This window comes from Diabrotica undecimpunctata, chromosome 3 (assembly GCF_040954645.1).
Source record: "Diabrotica undecimpunctata isolate CICGRU chromosome 3, icDiaUnde3, whole genome shotgun sequence".
NCBI lineage: Eukaryota > Metazoa > Arthropoda > Insecta > Coleoptera > Chrysomelidae > Diabrotica > Diabrotica undecimpunctata.
The window spans coordinates 149,931,169-149,954,905 of NC_092805.1; the positions used below are offsets into that span (position 1 = coordinate 149,931,169).

General features: G+C 34.7%; 2 protein-coding genes across 5 annotated transcripts in view; both read right to left on the bottom strand.

The window, feature by feature from the left end:
* LOC140437554 (chloride channel protein 2-like) overlaps positions 1–3,032 on the bottom strand; it is a 56,907-nt gene extending 53,875 nt beyond the window's left edge. The window contains exon 1 of the mRNA XM_072527142.1: positions 2,927–3,032. The gene's annotated coding sequence lies outside the window, so the exon portion shown is untranslated. The remainder of the gene's footprint in view (positions 1–2,926) is intronic.
* Positions 3,033–6,736: 3,704 nt separating this feature from the next.
* The window catches only part of LOC140437561 (chloride channel protein 2-like), a 293,059-nt gene continuing 276,058 nt past the window's right edge, over positions 6,737–23,737 (bottom strand). For all 4 annotated transcript variants that reach the window (XM_072527159.1, XM_072527155.1, XM_072527156.1 and 1 more), the window contains exon 17: positions 6,737–17,679. In XM_072527159.1, the coding sequence (XP_072383260.1) occupies positions 17,296–17,679 (384 nt within the window). In that variant the 3' untranslated portion in view covers positions 6,737–17,295. The remainder of the gene's footprint in view (positions 17,680–23,737) is intronic.

The window sequence follows — 23,737 nt, forward strand, 5'->3', positions numbered from 1 at the left end:
CTCGTTACAGTTGAAGACTTGTTGGATCTTTCCTTTCGCTTTTATCAGTTCGGAAAACGTTTTGATCTAAACCTCAGCTGCTTTCACATCCAAACTTGCTGCCTCACCATGCCTGACAACGGTGTGAATGCCAGTCCTTTTTCTAAAGTTGTCAAACCAGCACCGACTGGCTTTAAACGAGTCTTCTGATTTATCATTTGTGGAAGTGTGTGGGATCTGCTTCAGCAAATCTTCTTAAAAAGCTCGTGCCTTCTCACATATGATGCTTTGTGTTAAGGTTCCTCCTTGAAGCTGCTTCTCTGTCACCCACACCTTTAGTAGTTTCTCCATCTTTTCATGGAGAGAAATTCGGAGCTTAGAAATTATTGTAATGTCTTTAGCAGGCATTATACCATTTATCACCTCCTTTCGTTTAAGTACAGTACATATCATTGATGTGGTCCGGCCGTAAATCCTCGCTAAGTCAGTTACTCGTACACCTTGCTCATATTTTTCAATGATTTCACGTTTTAGTTCAATAGGTATAATCTTCTTCCCCATGGTTGTAAAAATAAATGTAATATTGTAATGTACAAAAATCACAAAACGCGAACCCAAATTATTAACAATACTTCGAAAATGAGAAAAACAAGCAAAGCAGACAGACTGAGGTCCATAGTAAAAATTTACACAGTGGAAATTACACCTACATGGAGAGTGCAATATGGTTAGTATTAGAATCCGAATTTGTGTCGGATTTAACTTCCAATGACCATTTAATTTGTCGGTCCAAGTAATAGTCACGTACATACCCGTAAAATGATCTTTATGGCGAGGCCGTAACGATGTATTACCAGTAAAACTACCTTTTATTTACAAAGCAAATTAGAATGTCAAATAAGGGGTATGAATTGGAATAAAAACCGATTCCTCGTGTCTCAAATCTTACTCTCATCTCAAAGCAAAATGTCGCTCGATCCGCGGCTCGTATCTCAAAATACTCGTATATCGAGGTACCACTATATATATATATTGTTGTGGTATGCAAAATTGAAGAATAAAAATATTAAATGTACGATGAAATCAATATTTCAGAGATTATAGAAAATAAAAATACTCCGAGCTGCCTGGAATTAACCAAAGGTAATCTTAGTCATAAATAATCTTTTCTATAAGTATAACAAGTGAATAGTGCGGGTACAATGAATAGAAGTATGCAAAATTGAAGAATAAAAATATTAAATGTACGATGAAATCAATATTTCAGAGATTATAGAAAATAAAAATACTCCGAGCTGCCTGGAATTAACCAAAGGTAATCTTAGTCATAAATAATCTTTTCTATAAGTATAACAAGTGAATAGTGCGGGTACAATGAATAGAAGTTAACGATGGTTTTTTCCCATAAGCCATAAAGTGTTCCGTAATCCGGGTTTGCGCCATGAACAGGACAATAAAAATAGTTAATAAGTAAATGATTTCTCGGAATCTGTAAATACCCAGTAGAAATTAAGTGTCCTTGTAGAAATAATATGAATTAGGAAAGTTGGTAGGTATTTCTGATTTTATGTGGGGAGTGGTATGCAAATTTCTGATTGGCCGAGAATTTGGAAAGTGGTGATGGGTGTGTATAATGAGAGGTTGGATGGATGGATAGATGAGATGAGAGAGGTAGTTAGTTTCAGTTTCTTAAAGTGAATGGTTGGTTTTCGAGGTGGTATCCAGGGGTAGTAAGTGATAAAGAATAAGTTGTGAGTTGGTGAAGTAAGTGTGTCCGACGGTAGCTGATCTGGTACAAATTTGTAAGTTAACTTTTCCTACTTGTATTCTACCTATCGCTGTTTATTTCGGAACGAGAGATTAAGTTTGGCGAGAGCAAAAGAGGCTGGCATCATTGGAAAGGCACGTGCATTCGAAGAAGAGCACTGAAGACACTTAATTGCAATATCTTGTTTAATATTGCCAATTACATAGGAGGCTGCTGAGAACTGATAGTTCATTTTGCATAGAACGAGGAATTGGACAACTCAAGGCAGAGGAAGCGTTTCAACGGGAGAAACCTTCATAATATATTCAATTTGAGACTTTTGGGTAAAATAATATTATATCATATTAGTAACGTGTGAATAAGTTGTCAATAGTCGAAGGAGATCAAATTTGTTCTGAGAGGGGACACGGAGCCGTGGAGAGAATTGGATAATTCATACAAATTTTTCTTGGTACAATCGATATATCAAAATTGCATTAGGAAGCTAGATTTTAGATTGTAATCGTATTATATTATCCATGCATTATTGAAGGTTCACGTACGTAGAACGAATTTTGTTTGATAAACATTGTATGCTAATAATTTTTGGAGGTATTTTAATCAGTTTATTACATTATTTTCATACCATATTATGTTGTTTTATTCCGTTATTCTTCGGACCTAACCCATCAGCTGTAAAGTATAGATATGGAAGCACGAGTAAAACCTGAGATAACAAAAATTGAAAGGTGTGATATAAATCATAAATCAAAAATTTTAATAATGTAATTTTATATATATTTTTTGTAGTTTTAAAATTAAAATTCTTATTATCACATTAATATATATATATATATATATATATATATATATATATATATATATATATATATATATATATATAATGTATAAAATACGAATGAAGTAGGAGATATTAAGTGAGTTTGTTACCAAGCAAAATATCGTGTGATAATCTATACGCGAGATAAGTTGTCCATCTAAAGAAATCACAGACTCTAGTCTATTAGAGATCTTCCTTCTCCATTCAATTTTTGCTGATCTTACTCTAATATGCTTAACAATTCGTATCCACGAATATTTTTTCAATCGCATTTTATAACATTAATAACGTATGAAAATAAAATTTAAACTATATTACAATAAATAATAATATTAAATTAAGAAATCTGATTACATTACCTTAGATTACTGACACAAATCGATAAAACTCATCACCAATTGTAAGCAACTAAACTGAGAAAGATTTTTAGCAACTGAATAGAGATTTGCAATGCCGCCGAGCGAAGTTTTTAATCAGAGACATAGGTCAATGCACATTTCATTTATTTCCCTCCTGTTATGGAATATAGTGGTTTGTCCTGAGGATGTCTCGGATAAGATGACTGTTGCCGTAATTTTTCAATTGTCTTAGAATTATCCAATTAATTCTCACGCTTATACTTGAAAGTGTTGGTAAGAGTCACTTTGAAGTTGTAAGTGGTTGTTTATTGTAACATTGTGTACATAAAATCTATTTTTTTTAATGTAGCAATATTATTTCAGTACACATAGGTACTCGTCTGACAAAAGCGAAAAGTAAAATTTTATTAAGTATCTATAAATAAACCTAAATAAAACATTAGAATGAAAATGTAGATTTTTTATTGTATTAAAGATTGTATTAGGGAACGAAACAGAAAAAAATAATTATTGAGGTTAAAATTAAATAACGATGCCAAAAGACAACGTTGCAACTTATAGACGCTAAACAAAAAGTAAAAAAAAGTATCAAACAAATTGACAGGATATAAATATGTAACATAGATAGTAGATAATACTGTCTATTAGTGAGTTATCAGACATGTTAGCTTTCAACCATCATTCTTTGTCTTCTTATTTCATTGCACTCTCCTACTGGAGGTTAACGATCAGTCTGGCGAATTTCTCGCGGTTTTCCGCTGCACTTAATAAAGTAAAAGTGTTTAATCTGGTCCACTGTCAGATAATAACTAAGTTACATACTATGTATTTTGAAAAATTCAAATTATCATATGATAAGTTTCGCGAAATTTTTGAAACAAATTTTAATATTGCATTCGGTTTTCCTAGGAAAGACTGTGACACTTTTAAAGCGGAAATAGCTGCCTTTTCGCAGAAAATAGATGCAAGCAGTGATGAATATAAAACCCAAATCTTGGAGAAATTACAAGAAAAAAACAACGAGCAATAACTTCATCTTGCGAGAAGTGAAACATTTTGTTCTGTTAAAAGAAAATATCGAAAATTGTCGTTAAAAGAAACCGATACCGAAGCCATAACCATAGATTTCCAAAAAAATTTACCAATCCCTAATGTGACCTAAAACGATGTCTACAATAAACGGCAACTTAATTTTATAAGCTTTAATGTACATGTATTGGACTATTCTACCTCTGTTTTTTTATACTTATGACGAATCGGTAGCAAAAAAGGGGGCTGACGATGTGTATTCGATGATTCATCACTTTATGTATAACGTACTGTCATCTCAGATTCAAAATTTGATATTTCGTGACTCATGTGGCGGGCAAAATAAAAATTACACAGTTTTTCGGTTTCTTCATTATCTAGTTCAGACAGAAGGACTATTTGAGTTTGTGAAAATAATTTTTCCCATCAGAGGACATTCCTATCTAGAGTGTGATCGGAATATGAGTTTAATTAATGACAAAGCTTATACGGAAACTCCGGATGATTGGAGAGAAGTCCTCCGCAACAGCAGAGTGAAACCGAAACCGTTCCAAGTGGTGGACTGAGGGAAAGATATAAAATTTATGAGTTGGACTAAGTATTTCTCCAATAAGTATCCCAAGAAATGCCCAATACCTACGAGACCTATTCGAGTGTTGGAAATCAGGAAAAATAGCCCTCAATTTATCTTTCACAACAATGCCTATTCTGGTTTATTTGTATGCTCGCTGTTTGAATGCAAATTTAAGGAAAGCTCATAATATTACAACTCGCGAAGTTACTAGCCACAATCATCCCGAAGCTTTGTAGAACGGCTCACTTCTGGTCAAAGCTGCTACGTTACAAGATGTTCTTCACTTGACCATATATTTGGAAAACGTAACCTCTAGAAAGCTCTACACTGATTTACAAGGTACTGGATAGGAGGGAAGTTCGGAGGAAGAAACTCATTTTGTGACGCAGAAGCTTGAAGGTATTGGGGAAGAACGTTTATGGTCCATGCCGGCACATGTCAATTTGCTCTGGGATGATTCTTTTAATTAAGAATTCGGGATGAATATTGTCAAAACCTGGGGCTTTACATCCTTGAGAGCTATAATGACTTCTTCGCAAGTGAAAGGGCGGGAGTATTTCGTTTTTGTAGACTGGAATTTTAAAGTTTAGAGCTCTCGTTTTACCTTGATTGTGTGTGGCTTGTCTTTCGGGACCCTAGATGTCGATACTTGATGTGAGGCAATAGTCTTTGGGTTAATTGTTGTTTTTTTCCTTGTTATGGGAGTTCCGCTTCCTAATTTTCTTAGTAGTGTCCCTGCTTGCCTACTTGATGTTTGAAAATTAAGACTTTCTACAGTTTCCGTCCATTTTTGTTGTCTCGCTGCATCTAGGCTATGGCGCAGTTCATCGGCTAATTCTCGATCGCCGCTTTCAAAGAAATTTTGGTACAGTTCTTCGCTATTATGGGACCAACCAGAAATGTCTTTTTTTCGGCAGCCTCTTGGTATATGATTTTTGGCCGTGCTTATTACGGCTCCGGCAATTCCGCAGAAAAGCTACCCCACACGACTTTCTTTAGATTCCTCCGTGGACGAGGATTGTGATTATAGGAATCTGGGTTCCTGCCTCTATGATCACTGGGCGGTGTTAGCTGTGTGGGAAGTCGTCCATTACTTTTCGAGAGACTGCTAGAGGTTGCCGGTTTTTATTAGTAGAGACAAAACATAGATCGGGATTGTACTTCTTCTTCCATGCAGCTGACATGAATGTAGGTCGGTGTTTAACATCAAACTTAAGTGATATATGTTCGTCCTCCGCCCATTTCACTAGTGCATTCCCACTGCTGTTGCATTGTTTATATTTCCACTGCTCATGGTGACTGTTGTAGTCCCCGACGTATATTGACGGGTGCGAATGTGTATGGATGACTTGGGCTGGCCAGGATATAGCTTGTGGTTTGTAGGTGTAAGTAATGGTGATGCTTCCAATTTTTACAACAACATTGTGAATTTCATCATTAGTACACGTGAAAACAAGGACGGCGTTTTATATGTTTTGTTTAACGTACGTTGCTGTGCCGTATGATCGATGGTACGTGGCACTCAGTAGTTAGAAGCCAGGTATTTTCCCCCCTTTTCGCATTTGTTCTTCCGTTTCGCAGTGTGTTTCCTGTAGAGCGACCAGGTCGATGTCGTTATCTTTTAGAAATGTTGATAAGTACTGGCTCTTTATCTTTGAATAGCATATGCTTTCTTCATTAAAGGGACAAATTCGAATCATAGGTCGGAGTTTTCTACTCGTTGGGTATTGAGAAGGGCCAATTGTATTATTGTTAATTTGCCTTCTGATAACGTTTAATGGCATTGTTTGCAATGTGTCTCTGGTCAGGAGATCCTGAGATTATCTGGCCGCCAGTATTTGCTACTTTATTTACCCAGGGTGCATATGTAGTATTCTACTACGACGCGAACTAGCTCTACACCCTAATGTAGTAATACAAAATACCGAAAGAAAGTCTCTGACGCTCTCGTCTATTTTGACATAATTCACGCCAAAAAAACTTTTCAAGCTATAATGCTTTCATGCTTTCACTTATAGTTAAAAAATCTAAGATTATAAGTTTATTTATTAACTTACGTGTCGATCAAAAATTTGTTCTGTTCTTATCGTGATATGTAGTTGTAACGTCATCACCATCAACTCGTTTTAGGTCTTCTGCAGGACATAGCCCTTCCCGTTGTATTCAGAGTAGGTGTAACTATGTAGGTGTAAGAAAAACAATAAACAAAAGTTTTGAGCATAATTTATTCGAACCTAAATATATATCAATACATAAAATTGATCACAACTCAAAAATATCACTTATATTTATATTTTGTTCGTAGTAACAAAAAAAAAATTAACAATATCATAATAACAAATAACATAGTATCTTAGAAAAATCTATCACTGTCGGTAGCGGCCTACTTATGTACAAAATCTAACTAGTTAATTCTAGTTCCTTAATTAAATTAATTTAAACTTGAAAATTTTGTTGTCTGAGTGCCAGTCAAATATTTTTGTTTTTAAGTGAATAATTGTTGTTTGTTTAAATAAATATCTTATACAGCAGGATATTTTGAGTAAGGTATTTTGTTATGCAACATGTGTTAGTGGGGGGCAAATATTTTCATATTATATTATGAACTAAACTTTCAAATAAATATTTTGTGTAAAATTGTAACTATTAACTCAATAAAAATAATTATGGCAAGCGTACTATATCTTTTATTTCCCCAAGCGTATTTGGAAGTGTGCTCTGTATTTTTATGTAAAATTCACTGGAATACCTTATCTCATACCAGCAGAGTATAAAATTACAGTAGTTGATACAAAAAGTTATTAACGATAAGTCAGCGCATGAGTAAACAAGAAAAAACTGCTAAGCATGATCAAAGAAAGAAAAATACAATACTTGAGTCGAACATAACGAACCTTTCCGAACCGAACTGAATAAATTACATTTAGTTATTTCGTCTTTTGTACTGCAAGAATTCATTTCTGAATTGTTCTACCAGATAACTATGACCAGGAAATCTATGAAATGCTTGAAAACTATTTTAATATTATTTTGACAATTTGATCCACAACTACCATAAGGAATGCGAGAAGAAGAAAAAGATATTGGGTTTTATCATCTCTAAATAAATAATGTTTATCCGTTATTACCATTTAACAAGGTATATATAGGGGTGTAAAGCTAGTTCGCGTCCTTAGTAGAATACTACACGTGCACCCTAGGTAATGCTAAATGAACTAGTACAGTAGGCAGCCAGACAATCTAAAATCTCTAGATCTCCTGGCAAGAATACATCACTAATATAAGATATGCCTCCAACCAAGAATTTAAATGGACCTTCTCAGGACCAAGCAACAAAAGAACTCGGACCAAGCATCCGAATCTTCCATTTAAATATAGAAGGTATTAGTAGAAGTAAATGTGAGTACCTTCAAAAGATACTCATTGAAAATAATATCGACGTGGTGGCAATTCAGGAAACCCATGTAGAAAATGAAGAACAAATTCTCGCTAGAGGAAGAATTCATGGCTATGATTTATTGGGTGCAACTTACCATCCAGCTTATGGAGTGGCAACCTTTGTTCAAAACTAAATACAAAATGCACACATATGTTTTACATCAGACATAAATATCATTCATACGGTTATTATACAAATTGGCGAAATTACTGTCAGCAATATTTATAAACCCCAGGAACTCCTGTGGCCTCCGCATGTTATTCACACCCACCCACACCTCTTAGGTTACCTTGGAGACTTCAATAGTCATCATGAATTCTGGAAGTATGGGCACAGTGATCAAAACGGCGAGGCTCTGCTAAACTGGAGCGAAGAAGCTCACACTTATTTAGTCTTTGACGCTAAAGATCGGGAAACTTTTGATCGATCGATCAGCAGCCCGGAGGCGACAATACATCCCAGACCTAGGTTTTGTTTCCACAAATGAAAACAATCAACCACTGGCAGCTTCACGTACAGTACTCCCAGATTTTCTACATAACTAACATAGACTAGTTGTAGTAGAAGTTGGCATCAAAATACCAATAATATCATTTTTTACTCGATCCAGGTGGAACTTTTAAAAAGCAGACTGGGCGACTTTTACTGGGATATTGGACAAATGCCTGGCATGGATAAGCCAAATACGTGCAAAATACATAAGATTGTTGGCGCGGTTATCTCTACAGGAAAAAAAACTATACGCAGAGGAAATCGTAAAGCGTATGTCCCAGAATGGAATGAAAAATGTGAGAAATTGTATCAAGAATACAACGAAAGCCAAGACCGAGAAATTACGGACGAACTACTGCACAGTGTGGATGCAACAAGACGACAAAAATGGATGGTAAGACTTTAGCAAATTAAGCAGAAAAGCATGGTCTTTACTTAGAAAACTTGGTAGTAGCAGACACAACTAGAGACAAAGTACCAATAGCTCCCAACAGAGTGGCCTCCCATATTGTAGCAACCTCAGGGATACCTAGAGATCGTTACCACATCACCAAAGTAAAACAAGAACTAAAAATACTAAAGTCTGCATGCCCGCCTACATCTTAATACTCTGGCGAGTTTACCCCAGAAGAAATAATTTCAGCAATATCAAAAATTAAGTCTGGAAAGGCACCCGGTTCCGATAAAATCCATCCAGAATTGTTACTCCACTGTAGCAAATATGCTAAGAAATGGCTGGCTGATTTCTATACAGATATGTTAAAATCAGGAAAAATCCTCCATTCACTAAAAAAGGCCTACATTGTAGCCATATTAAAACCAGGAAAGGCAAATAATCAGCCCCAAAAGTACCGACCGATTGCACTGCTTAGCTGTGTTTATAAACTGTTGGAACGCTTAATCTAAAACAGGATTAGTAGAAACATATTTGAATTAATATCTACTGAGCAAGCAGGGTTCAGACCTAACCGCAGCTGCACAGATCAGATTCTATTCCTAACAACACATATTGAAGCTGGTTTTCAAAGAAAACAAAAAACATCAGTTGCATACGATACTGTCTATGGACAAGGACCAATCTCAAAACTAATCTGTGCCATCCTGTGTCAAAAGATAACTAAACTTATTGATAGCATGCTCACCGACAGACCTTTTAAAGTTTGCCTGTGCCTGTTTTGGCACCCTTACTGTTTAATTTATACATTGCGGACCTTTAACCAGACGACTGGGCATTGCAGCAAGACATAATAATACTTTAGCAAATGGAGGCTACGGTCCAATGTAAAGAAAACCGAATTATGCTGTTTACATCTAAATAAGACCCAAGCCGATAAAAAAACTTTCCGTTAACTTTGAAAACAGACTGCTTACTCATAACACAACACCAAAATATTTTGAAGTGACTCTGGATAGAACATTACGTTTTAAAGAACACCTACAAAGAACGGCAGCAAAACTGAAAACGCGAAATAATATAGTCCAAAAGCTATGTGGCACCACATGAGGGTCCTCAGCCTCCGTACTCAGAGCATCCGCTCTCGGACTTGTATACTCAACGTCTGAATATGCTTCCCCGGTATGCCTCAATAGCAAACACACGAAGATTATTGACATCCAATTAAACCAGACAATGCGAATGATCTCAGGTACAATTAGACCCACACCGAACTATTGGCTTCTCATTCTGAGTCACATTCCACCACCGAAACTGCGAAGAAGTCATTCTCTTCTCAGAGAATATCGAAAAATCGAGGCTAACTATCAACTACCCATCCGCCATGATAAGCTTGATATCAAAATAAATAGAAATATAAGACGTAATTTAAATATATACAAACAAGAATACATACATTAAACAGAAAAAGATTTATGGCAAAGTTACGGTAAGCAGTTCAGTGGATGTTCTGCATTGAGTCATATATTCTTCTGATCAGGAAAAACAATGTTTTAGAATATATTTTTTTATAACTTTATCGAAATTATTGCAGCTTAGCTGTTTAATACTTTTTGGTAACATATTGTAATATTTATAATTAAGACAATTTTTTTCAGAAACTTAATCTACAGCGATCTGTATGTGGAATATTATTCGACATGAAAATTCTTTATCCCGATCAATAATTTCATGATGAAATGCTTATTAAAATAGTTTTTTTAACACTAACCTTACATGTGTATATATAAAATGTAGTAATCACAGTTACGCAAGAATCTACAGCAAGAGCCTCTGAGTTTTTGGCTATAACCTTTATACACAGGCTCACGGGAAATATGTAACAAAAAATACAAATCGGATGCTGATAGTTTTAATTTAATTTCTGTTAAAATCCTTACTTGAAGTGTTATATTTCAATGTGTATAATTTTAATAGATGTGATCGACATAGTCGTTAGGTCGTCATTTTAATTTAATTCGTATTTGACTGGCTTTATAAAAGATTTATAGTTTATAAATACAACGTATAAAAATTTTCAAATTTATTGTAAAATATTTTTCTACTTAAAAATAGTGTCTTTAGTCCAAAGAGCGAGTATACGTTTTTAGCCTAATCTTATAAAAACCTTAACGAATAAATTAAAATATTTTAAAATAGACGTTAGTATTCACTTTTCTAATTTATGGTTAAATAAAATAGGTACAAATGGATGTCTTTATATATAAAGTCGTTTTAAAGATTTAAATCTACGTAATATTGTTAAAATCAAAATTTTAAGTCGATTATTTTATAATCTTTGAAGTTAATCTGGTTGTGTATCAACTTAAGTATTATAAACTGGTAGTGAGTTAATTGTATGACTAACATAACCACTATTCCAAATTAATGACAGCTTTTTAAGACAACCCACAATTATACAAATAGTATACCTTTCCTACTATAGTGCGCGATGACAGTAATACGCCACATATACTGGCGATCAAAATATCGCCACTGGACCATTTGTATGATTTTATGTAATTTAAGGTGTACACGCATTTATTCGAACCGGCCGGCAACGGAACACACCGCTATACCATAGAATTAAATGCCGTAACGCGTATTTTATTCAGAAAATAAATTGTAAAGACTGCAATGCAACATATATTGGGCGAAGACACCAATATCTATATAGAATGGTTGTTGCACACTAACATAATGTACAGACCCACAAATTAAACACTACAGCCTTAGCCAAGCATTCTCCAGAAAATAGCCATTCCTTTGATTTTGAAAATGTAAAGATTTTGGAAAAAGAACAAAACTACAACAAAATATGCGCATTAAAGATGATTCACAAAAAAGATTCAAATTGTATCAATAATAAGACTGAATTTAATAAATTGAGTTGTTTTTTACATGCACCATTGGCAGATATTTAAGATACGACCCCTGAAAAGTACCTACCATATCGATGGTTAAAAACGCAGATATTGTATGTACAAATATCTTAATTGTGGAGAAAAACATTTTGAAGTTTTCGTGTTACTTTTTGTTTCATACTGGTGATATATTGGAGTAATATTTGTGTAATAAGTTCAGTTGTCATCTACATAACTTGTATTATAAGGCTAATATAAAAATGTATTATACACTCATGGACAAAAATATCGAATATTTTGGAATTTTCCAATTTTTTTTGTAGTCACTATTATTTTAAAATAATTTTAGATTACTGATAATACTCATATAGTAGACTGATATACTCAACTGGTTTGAAATATTTTGATGTTTATTTTGACGTTTATTCAGTGGTTAGTGTCATTCGTACATTTTATCGTAAAAATCCTTCTTCACGCAAAGGAAAAATCATACTAATTCGGTTATTTTTAGTTTAATTTATTGTTTTATTAAATATTGTTTTGATTTAACTAAGTTTAAAACAAGTATCCCACCAATTCGGCACTGCGATGAAGTCCAAGTACCACATATTGTAATTTTGTACGAGGAAGGATATGCACAAAAAGGTATCGCACGACGTCTCACCAGAACTGAATCTATAGTTTCAAATACTCTAAAAAGGTACCGCGAAACAGGAAATTTTGTACGAAGGCCTGGTCAAGGACGCCCAAGGTGCATAACCGCAATTGATGAACGTTTTTTGGTTCTTAATTCTACACGAAATCGTTCATTGACATCGATGCACCTCAGAAATGAGCTATTAAATGTTAGACAAGTTAATATGAGTTCACAAACAGTTAGACGAAGATCAAATAAAGCAAACCTAAAGCCCAGACGCCCCGCCAAAGTTCCACGTCTTCTCCAAAATCATAAAATTCGTTGTTTGGAATTTGCAAGAACACATATTTAGTGGAATATAGACAACTGGAAAAACGTTCTTTTCACTGATGAGACCAGAATCCCATTATGGAAGCCAGATGGTCAAAACTATGTCTACAGAAGAGTTGGAGAATGATTCGCCAGCTGCAGTCTCGCCCAGACCGTTAGTTTTGGAGTTGATGGCATAATTCTTTGGGAAGGTATTAGTTGGGAGGTACGTACCGCACTTGTGGAAGTGATTGGACGGATGACTGGTACTTCTTACGTTTAAAACATCCTGCAAGATCATGTTTTGTCATATGTTGGTTACATTGGATATGAAAGATTTACGTTAATGCACGATAATGCTTGACCACATGCCGCTGCCGTAGTAAGTAATTATCTTGATGAAGTTGTAACGATGCTCTGATCGTTTAACAGTTCGAACCGTGGGAGTGTCAATATTTGCGCATCCACTTCTACAACGTGACGGCGTAGTGGGATTCAGAACGGCTATTTAAGGCGTGTGAATAGCGGAATAAGATAGTCTTGTAGCTAGCGCCCTAGGCTCCCTGACTCGCCGGTGTAGTGAACCTGCGAGCCATTCCGGACAGAGAGATTTCCGTATTGAGGATCATACTCTGTCCCTAACCAAGCGGAACCCATCGGTATTGCGTATTGAGCATTACCGTGGATCTGCACAGAACCAACCGGGACAGAGAGATTTCCGTATTGAGGATCATACTCTGTCCTTAGCCAAGCGGAACCCGTCGGTATTGTGTATTGAACATTGCCATGGGTCTGCACAGCTAAATATTTTGTTTGCGAGCGTATTCGGAGCTTTCGCTGAATTGAAGCGAAAGCGAGTATAAATCTGCGCGCGATCGATTTCCCCCATTTCGTTTCTTATTAGTACTAATTAATTTCTTTTCTTTTATAGACGTTCGCCGAGGACTTCGTTCATCGCGGGATCCAGACGGGGACGTAGAATTCGTTTCAGTTTTATTCATTGTATAAGTATACAACGTAGAATTCCTTTTTATTTTTATTTATTGTAGATATACTAAATTAATAGATTTATTTTTATTTCAAACCTGTGTTTTACTGAGTCTGTCGCCCCGAAAGAGCTACCCATCACACAAAGTCCAAATTCGAAGTTTGGATTGGCCACCCTCCAGCCCGGATTTAAATCCAATAGAGCACATGTGGGATCACCTAAAATGCAGCATACGACAAAGAAATCCCGTTCCAAATACGATAGAGCAGCTTCGGCTTGCTGCACAGGATGAATGGAATGCAATTTCCCAAGAATATGTCCAAAATTTACTTGCAAGCATGCTGAGAAAGATGCAAGCATTAATAAGAGCTAGAGGGGGAATACTCGTTACTGATCATGCACTTCTTTCAGTTTAAACCAGTTGTTTAAGCAATTTAAATTATCATTTAAGTTTAGAGTAAAATACCCTTATTTACCTAATATTAAACATTTATTTTTTTCACAATTTTCTCCGCATAAAAACTTAAAATTGTTCATTAAACATTGATAAAATAAACTCAATTTTACAATAAACGACTTGCTTGACCAGAATTTAACATTTTAACATTTTACCATTTATAACATAAGGCTTCTTGCTGTTTGGACATACAACATATTATATAACCTAGATAATTAAAATAATAAATTTGTCAAAGTTCTTTATTTTATGCTTTATTTGTTAAAACAAAACAGTGGATAGACCTCAAAAGCAATATATTTTATTCATATCCATCTTCTTCATCTTCAGGGGCCCGCCAAGGTACAAGATCTTTTGTTTATTTTTTTATGTAGGAAGACTTTCTTTCCAAATACCTTTTACAAACTGCTAATATGATCTTCTAATTTAGTAAATATAATAAGTCTTTCTTTTTTTTCCTCAAATTTGAAGTCTTTTTGGATATTTGAATTTTAGCTTGACGTCCTTCTATGTAACTTGTGTAACTTGTTTAGTATGTCTTTTGTTTTGTATGACATCAAACTCTAAAAAATGTTTATTAGTCAATGAATATTTATATTAAATAACAAATGGCCTCGTTTTTTTCGAATTAGAACCACTTAACCTGAAGCCATTTTATTGGATCACCTAACGCATTAGTTTTCTTATTTTACCTTATAAGTGATGGAATATTCTGCAGGTCATAAAAATCTGAATAGTTCAGTTTATGTACTTCGTAGTGTTTTGGTTTAAGTCTTGCCATGCTAATCAACAGTTCCCATTATTCGGTCGTGAATATCTTTTCGTGCTTACGAGTATGCTCAATTGTTGCATGGATTGAGTCAGTTTCCAAATACGAACGGCCAGATTCCATCAACTTTGGGTCGATCGTTTTAAGATTGTCAATTTTTGCAGCGTATAGCATTGCTGCACAAACAAACTGGTTGCGGTTTTGTCTACCAGATGTGTCTGAGAAAGTGGCCACATGTTCAATGGTTTCTAGCAAACTATACAGATATTTTAAAAGGCATGCGCCTATCTCTGCATACATAGCAAAGACCAACTTTAATCAAATAAATCATAAATGGTAAAATTAAAAACTGAAAGTTTTTGTTTGTATTAAATCTGAGAATATGCAGAAAATGGCACTGTCAAAATTGCTTCTTAGTCGAACGTGATCGCTCTATAATTAACTTCTTTTATTTGAATAGTTTTCTTCTTGTCTGTTTTTTTTTCATTGTCATAGCTTCTTCTTTCCTTTGCTTATGGAGTTTCCAATTATTTTTCAAAGAAGTTTTGTCTAAGGCGTTATAATAAATATTGCACGTAGAACATTGATCCTTTTTGGGAATGTGGAAGGATAGCTGAGGATCATACTTCTTAAATATTGATCTATAAACGTTGATAGAAACCGGTGTAATTTCCTTAGGGCAATATTCGTCTTTTTATAATCTGTACATAATAAAAAGGCTTAAGTCAGAAGCTAAATAAAGTTTCTTTATATCGCGACGACAATAATGCGATTCCATTTTAGGAAAACTGTCTATATGAATTGTCACGTTATTTTTAACTGGGTCGGGTGTAATGTTAGCTGGAACTTTTTCTTTTCGTCCATTGCAAACTACGTAAACCCCTCTTGGACCACATTTTTTAATGCCAAATCAACTATACACGATATATTATAATGTTATTAGCTTAAATTATTTAAAGAGCATATACATTGTATGTCCGGACAAATAATATTTACAGCCATGATAAGTTTGATCGAGTGAGCACTTGTATTGTATGTCCAAAACATACTATGTTTGTGTACTTCCAACGCAAATTATATATCTGTTTATGTCGGTTTTTAATACAAATGAGAAATACTATATTTAGGCAAGGCGGTTTGACCTGTTTACAATAATTATGGACTTATGCAGAACATTCATATGATCCTACTGAATATTCCTATGATGTTATTTTAAAATCAGCAAGAAGTGGACATACTATGTTTGTGCTTTAAACCATCGATATGTATTTTGGGTTCAGATACCATTTTTGCATTCCATCATGTGAAGCTACCAAAGATTGTAGAGGGATAGAGGGGGAGAGAGATAGGGAGAGAGAGATAGGAAGAGAGAGAGAGAGAGAGAGAGAGAGAGAGAGAGAGAGAGAGGGAGAGAGAGAGATTTTTCAAAGATAGAAAGTTGATTTTTTAAAGACAGAAGAAATGATTAAACAAAGCCTAGAAAAAGAAGTAGTATATCAAAAATTTGTCAACATATAAACCATATAAAAAGCAAGAAAGGGATAAAAACACGCAATTAATTCATTTCATAAAAATATCTGGTTATTGTAAATTGCATATAATTAGTTCTACTGGGAAATAACAACATCTATGTATTTTAAAATAATTATATGAAGGATATTTTAATTTTCTCCTGCACGATTTTTGTGGTTTTGTCCACTGCTTATACCAGTACACAGGTCCAATACACAACTTGGACCTGCTTTTAGATTTTTCGTCACCCCAGTTTATAAAAACTTTGTATAGTCTGAAATTATTTGAATAGAAGTACAATTCTAATAAAATATGCAGAAAAAACCCGCACGAGTACATTCACAGCCTTATATACTTTAGACCAGTCGTTACACTATAATCATCAATTTGTACTAATACTAACGAAAAATGTTCCCTCTACGAATCTCTCAAAAATATCTTAGATATTCTTAATAACTACATAGTGACAATTGATACATTGGAGAAACTGTGAGCGATTTAAAAAATTAATTCTCTTATTTTTAAATTTTTCACATTTCCTATCTCTTTTCTCTATTTATTAATTTCGTGTTTTTCGTTAACATCGTTATCTTTTGAGTTTTACTACTGTCATCTAAATCCTTTATACCCCTTATACGGTAATGCTGTTGTTTACTATGGAAAAAGTTCAATTTTCAGTTCAATTGTTTATGTAATTTAATAACGCCGTGATTATTGATTGACTTAATTTGATTCAACACAAAAATCCTATATGTGCCGATGTCTTTAAATTATTACAAATATATATACAAAAATATACTAAAATAGAAAATATTTTCAAATAAAAAATATTTTCAAAACTTTTGTACAAAATTTCCTTTACACTCCTACACTTTCGACTCCGAATCTTTACCCATTAAATTGCTGGTAACGCTAGGTTCATTAGCTTCCACATCTCTTACATCATTCACACTAATACCGCCATTAATGTCCACCACAGTAGCTGGAAGATTTCCTGCGTTGGCGTCTTCTATAGCATGGCGGAGTTCTTTTAAGCCCACTACTCCCACTAGTTTTCCAATGGCTGTGACGTACGCGTGGTTGACTCCTACCATGGAAAATATGGAATGAACTTTCAATAAGGAAGTTCTCTCTACGAGTTGGAATGGAGCTGGATCTATATGACAAATGAATTCGACGGGAAGTGACATCTGTTCCTCCTCCCATTTCTTTTGATCTTCTGGACTCATATCACATATACGTTCTTTGGGCTAAAATTCAAAAAACGTAATGAAAAAATAGAAATACAACAAACTTTTATTATTAAAGTTAGTAATAAAGTAAATCAAACAATCAAGTAATTAGGCTAGGTTAAGACACAAAGTTTGGATTCATGGCAGGCGTAGGTACGACAGATGCACTGTTTAGTCTACAGGTATTATTCCAAAGATGCAGAGATATCTACACCTGCTTCGTGGGTTACTAAAAAGCATTTGACGCAGTTCAACACCGAAAAATGATGGATGTTCTAACAAAAGCCCAAATAGACGATAAAAACCGGCGTATAATACAAAATTTATACTGGAATCAATCAGTCACAATAAGAACAAATTTTGGAAATGAACCGACGGAAGCGATCCAGATTCTGAGAGGCGTTAGACAAGGATGTATACTTTCACCTGTATTATTCAACCTATATTCAGAGGAAATATTTAGTGAAGCCTTGGAAAATTGCGAACATGGAATCCTTTTAAATGCAGAGCGCCTAAACAACATCCGCTATACAGATGACACCGTTATTTTTGCAGACAGTTTAAACGTTTACATCAACTAATAAACAAAGTAAATAAAGTAAGTGAAAGATTTGGACTACAAGTAAACATATCAAAATCTAAATTTATGGTCATCAGCAAAAATAAAATTAGAGACGTCCAACTGCTTATCAAGAATACACCAGTGAACCGAGTAAAACAGTTTACCTATCTTGGAACAATAGTAAACGAGCAATGGGATCAGTCACAAGAAGTAAAATGTAGAATAGAGAAGGCTAGGAGTGCATTCAACAACATGGCCAAACTGTTTAAAAGCTACAACCTTAATCTGGAAATAAAAGTAAGGCTCCTACGATGTTATATCTTCTCGATATTATACTAGAGAGTTGAATCCTGGACACTCACTGAAGCGATGGAGAAAAAACTTGAAGCCTTCGAGATGTGGCTATAGAGAAGAATCCTAAGGATATCATAGTCGGACAAGATAATCAACGAGACTGTACTACGAAGAATGGGGAAAAAAGGAGAAGTGATATATTATTGTATGGTATACGACTAAAAGAAAGAAAGTTAGAATATCCCGAAAACTTAATGAGAAACGGCACTAAATACAGATTACTGAAATAATCCTTGAAGGCAAAATATCCGGAAAGCGAGAAATTGGGAGAAGAAGAACATTATGGTTATGAAACCTGAGGAAATGGTTCTCTACAACAACAACTAATCAATTTAAAGCATCAGTAAATAAAATAATTATAGAATAGACACCAAAAGAAGAAGAAGAACTTAGGTTATATTTCTGCCATAGTCTTATCGTTTTGCAAGACAACTATCACGCATATTCTTTAAACCCAATTTACCTAGAATATTACGATGCATGGGAAGTATATTTGAAGGATAAATGGGATATTTCGTTGAATTAATAAATGTTAAATTAATATTGTTCTGAAGCTATTTTCTTGTGACAACTTAATGCAATTACTATTTTTATGTGGAATAAGCCACAACCTAAGTTAAAAATATAAGTTTTTTTTTGACGTTACGATTTTCTCTTCGAAAATCTGTTAAATTAACAAAAATCAAAATATAACTGTTTTATCTAAGGAAAAAATTAAAATATGAAGGAAATACATAAAGAGCAGTAACATAATTATCACAAAAAGGAACACAAATAGAAGAGGAAAGTGGCTTGGTAAATGGAGTATAATTTCGAATACTCGCAGATCATGCAAATGTCAATTTATAAACCGTAAAACATAGCATTTTAAACATAAATTTAAACGTACAGAATAATTCACGCAAGTATAGCATAGTCCATTATCTTAATTTTTAATACAACCATCTGTATATTGTTATGTTTGTACTTTAAAAAGTTAACCCATTCGCGGACACTTGGTACATTTTTAACCTACTCAGAACATCACTAGTTTTTTGTTTTAAAATCCTTTTTTATTGCAATAATAAGTACTGATCAAGAGTTAGAAAAGCGATTTCGTCTTTTTTTCTAGAAAAAAATAGGTGTCTGCTATTACAGACGTGTCCCTATACATTGAAAATTTGAATGTACAGGGACACAGTCTGCTATTGCAGACGCGTAGTAGTAGAAACAGATATTGCCAAAATAAATAAAAAACCACGTATTTTGTTATAAAACTAGTTACTGTCGTTAATAATACTCAACGCAAGAGGAAAACATTTTCTCTAGAAAAAAATACTTGGGAAAATTTACAAGTGAAAATTTTTAAAACAATCTCCTGCACATAGCGGTGGCTTCTCATCACATCCAGAGCAGCGCCATGATGTCTGCCCTCTTTTTCCATTTCTGGAGCATTGGCGACATCTCAAAAAATAACTTTTTCTTTTGTAACTGGAAGGCAAGGGTATTTTCTCCAAAACATGTTGTAAAGCAGCTTGAGGAGGGGCTGAACTTGAACATTCCTTGGGATTATTTATCGACCCACGTTTGACAAGTTTTCTTCCGTCTTTTATATTTGGTGAAATTCCAAGTAGATCTTTTATTATAGCATCTCGAAACATAAGAAGGGTGATCTTCGATTTCGTTATATCTCGGTAAAGAAGGTAACTGTTGACAACAGTAACGTCAATCAGATGAAATATTACTTTTTTATACCATCGTATCGATTTTCGTGGACAGCTGTAATAAGATGTTAACTGGTCACTTCTGTCAATACCTGCCATATTTAGGTTATATTCTGAGACTTCTTTTGGTTTAATTTTAGTTTTGTTGTAAGAATTAGTAGTCTCGATCATTTCTGGATGGAATTTGGTGGTAATCATCAACACCTCCCGCTTATCTTTCCATTTGGAGACATACACCTTGCCCTTTCGCAGCCATTTATACTCACCCTTCTTAATTTTTTTGGTGGTGATTTCTTTAGGATTTCCTCTGCGATTCGACCTAAGGGTTCCTGTTGTATGAGTTTTACGTTGAAGTAATTTGTTTGGCAGGGGAACGCTGTTATAATAATTATCCATAACAGCATGGTGTTCCTTGTCCAAAAAAGGTGAAAGAAGCCTAAATACGAGAGATTGCAATTTTGTCATATTGCCTTCTTCTATTTCTTTGCCTTTATAAATGTCGATGTTGCAAGTATAACCTTTTGTCGTGCACAGCTCGTAGAATTTGATTCCATATTTTGCTTTCTTTCCTTTGATGTATTGTCTGAAACTCAGCCTGCCTCTATGTAATAATAGGGACTCATCCAGGGACAATGCTTCCTCGGGAGAGTAAGCGCTCTGGTAGTTCCTAATCAAAATCTTCAATAATTCACTTACTTTATTGAGCCTATCATTTTTGTCTTTTTCATTTGTGCAGTTGAAACATCTGAGCAGATGTTCGTATCGGCGTCCGGACATAACATAGGAAAATACAGGGTGGTAGTATAGTGGATCATATGAGAAAAGTTTTCGCATAATTGGAAATCGAATTTGTCCTTGCAATAAAGAAATCCCTATAAATTTGTAAAGTTCTTCTTTTGTAGTCTCAACAAAGTTAGTTGTTCTGGAATGTTTAGGTTTAGGGCGATTTGATATCTCCAGCTTGAGACCATATCCATTGGTACTATTTACAAGAAGATCCATTACTTCGTCAGTCCAAAGCAATTTGAAAATTTCTAGTGGTACTGGTTCATGGTCAAAATGTAGTTGTATCCCGGCAGCAGCATGATCGAACTGAAAGTCTGGTATGTCATCATACGTTTCTTCCCAATCATCAGACTCTTCGGAACTAGAACCATCCGCAACCTCTACAGTTTGATTTACGACAGGTGGTGGAATTGGGTTAGTTTGACCTACGACAGGTAGCGGAGATGAATTAGTTTTATCTGGTGGTGGTAGTGGAGTTGAATTGAAATTAGATTCGTCAGATGAATTAGCAGAATAACTATCATTTGTAGGTGAATACTCTAGGTATCTATCATCTGATCCAGCAAATTGGTCTGTATCGCTGCTACTCTCGTGATCATCATTTTCATCATCCGATTCAGGTTCAACTTCATCAAAAAGATCCAGTAATCTGCGTTCTTCTTTAGGGTCCATTTTTTCAGAACCTGGAACAAGTGTTTATTTGTAAAATAATTTACTTTGACCGTCAATACATTTTTATTTCAAAGATAGGCTAAGCACAAAAATATGTAAGAGTCATGTGATGGACGAAAAATAACACGTAGAACAAGGTAATAATATACCATGTATCTGTTAGCGTTAGCCGAAGGTTTGAGCGACTTTCAAACTAAACAATAAGTCCGGCTGTTCAATATCGAATCAGCAATCACGCAAAAATAATGGTTTTGTTTTAGTCTATTTTGAGAATAAATATACCAGTGAAAATAATGGTTTTGTTTTAGTCTATCGTGGGAATAAATATAGATTTTATCTGAGGCAGTTTTCAAAAATAATAATAAACTTTTAAATGTACTTACTTTTGCTATAATTGCGACAATTTGCTTGCGACACCCAAAACGCGTGTGTAGAAACGCACAATAAACGACTGCACCATGCAAAGTATATGGAGAGACTGCCTGTTTTAACAGACGTGACGCCAGGAAAATATAATGTGAGTAGATGAGCGCGAAAGAATCAAGGTCAAATAAAATGCTTTCATGGGACACTTCCCTGACAACAAACTCGATATATAGGGACACCAACCTTCATATTTAATGTATTTCTTATGGGCATTGCGGCTGCAGTAGCAGACGTGATATTTTTGATGGTACAAAAATCGTCTGCAATCGCAGACCTGTCCCTACACATGTGTCTGCAATTGCAGACACGCCCGCGAATGTGTTAAAATTCTGCGTTTTTAGACATATTTCAAATGGCTCATATTTGTTGCCAAAACTCAAAATCGACATTTTCATTTATACAGTCACCGGCACGAAACACAAAGTACATGCATTTTTAAAATAAAAACTTAAAATTTTACTTAACGTAAACACAAACGAAACAAACTGTTTTAAATAATTTCTAATAAAAATTTAACTTTTGAGCAAAAAACTCTTTCAGTAGTTAACAATTTAAAAATTAAGGAAAAAAACGTAAGTAAATGTTGTAACAAAATGATGCTCAATTAATGAAAACTTAAATCATGTGACCGAACCATTGATTTCAATAATGAATGTTTCCTCCAAATGCTCCAATTATTGCCTAAATTCTCCTTGGCATTCCCAAAATCAAATGAGAAATGTCCTGTTGAGGAATAAGTTCCCATTCCTCTAAAACGGCTTCTTGTAACTGATTTAAGGTTAAAAATATGGGAACCCGACTTCGTATCATTCGCCCAAGCATGTCCCAAACATGTTCGATTGAATTTGCGTCTAGACTCAATGCTGGCCAATCCATTACAGGATTGTTTACTTCATTTAACATGTGTTGAATGATTCTCGCACTGTGAGTCTTGGCATTATCATGCATCAGAACAAAGTCATTTCCAACAAAACCAGCATAATCTAAGACCCTACGAGAACCCTAAGACTGAAGGTACATTTTGCAAAACGCTCATGTGGTCTTCGCCATACTCTCTCACGGCCATCTGGAGACCGCAAGGTAAACCTGGATTCATCGGTAAATAAAACGTTCCTTCAATTATTTACAGTTAAATGAGCATGGTTTCTGGCAAACTGAAGCCGCGCAACTCAATGGCGCCTGAGTTGTAGGCCTGTTGCAGGTTTGCGACTTCTTAAATTTGCTTCTCCAAGCCTTCGTCTAATTGTTCGTTTACTTACGTTAGTTTTCCGGACGCACTGAAGTTGATTTCGGATTTGTACAGCCGTGGCATGACGATCTCGTAGATTTTATAAGAGGATGAAGCGATCATCACGGGCACAAGTTCCAGGTCGTCTAGTGTTACCTACGGTTGCCAAGAAACGTTTAAAATTACGGTGCATAGTACTATTGGATATTTGATACTTTTGAGCAACATATCAATCACGTCTTCCGTCTTGAAGCAACGCAACAATAGCAGCCACTGTTTCGGGATTTAAAAGCATAAATCTTAAGATTAAATCAACACAATTCAACTTTAAATTATGTTTGACAC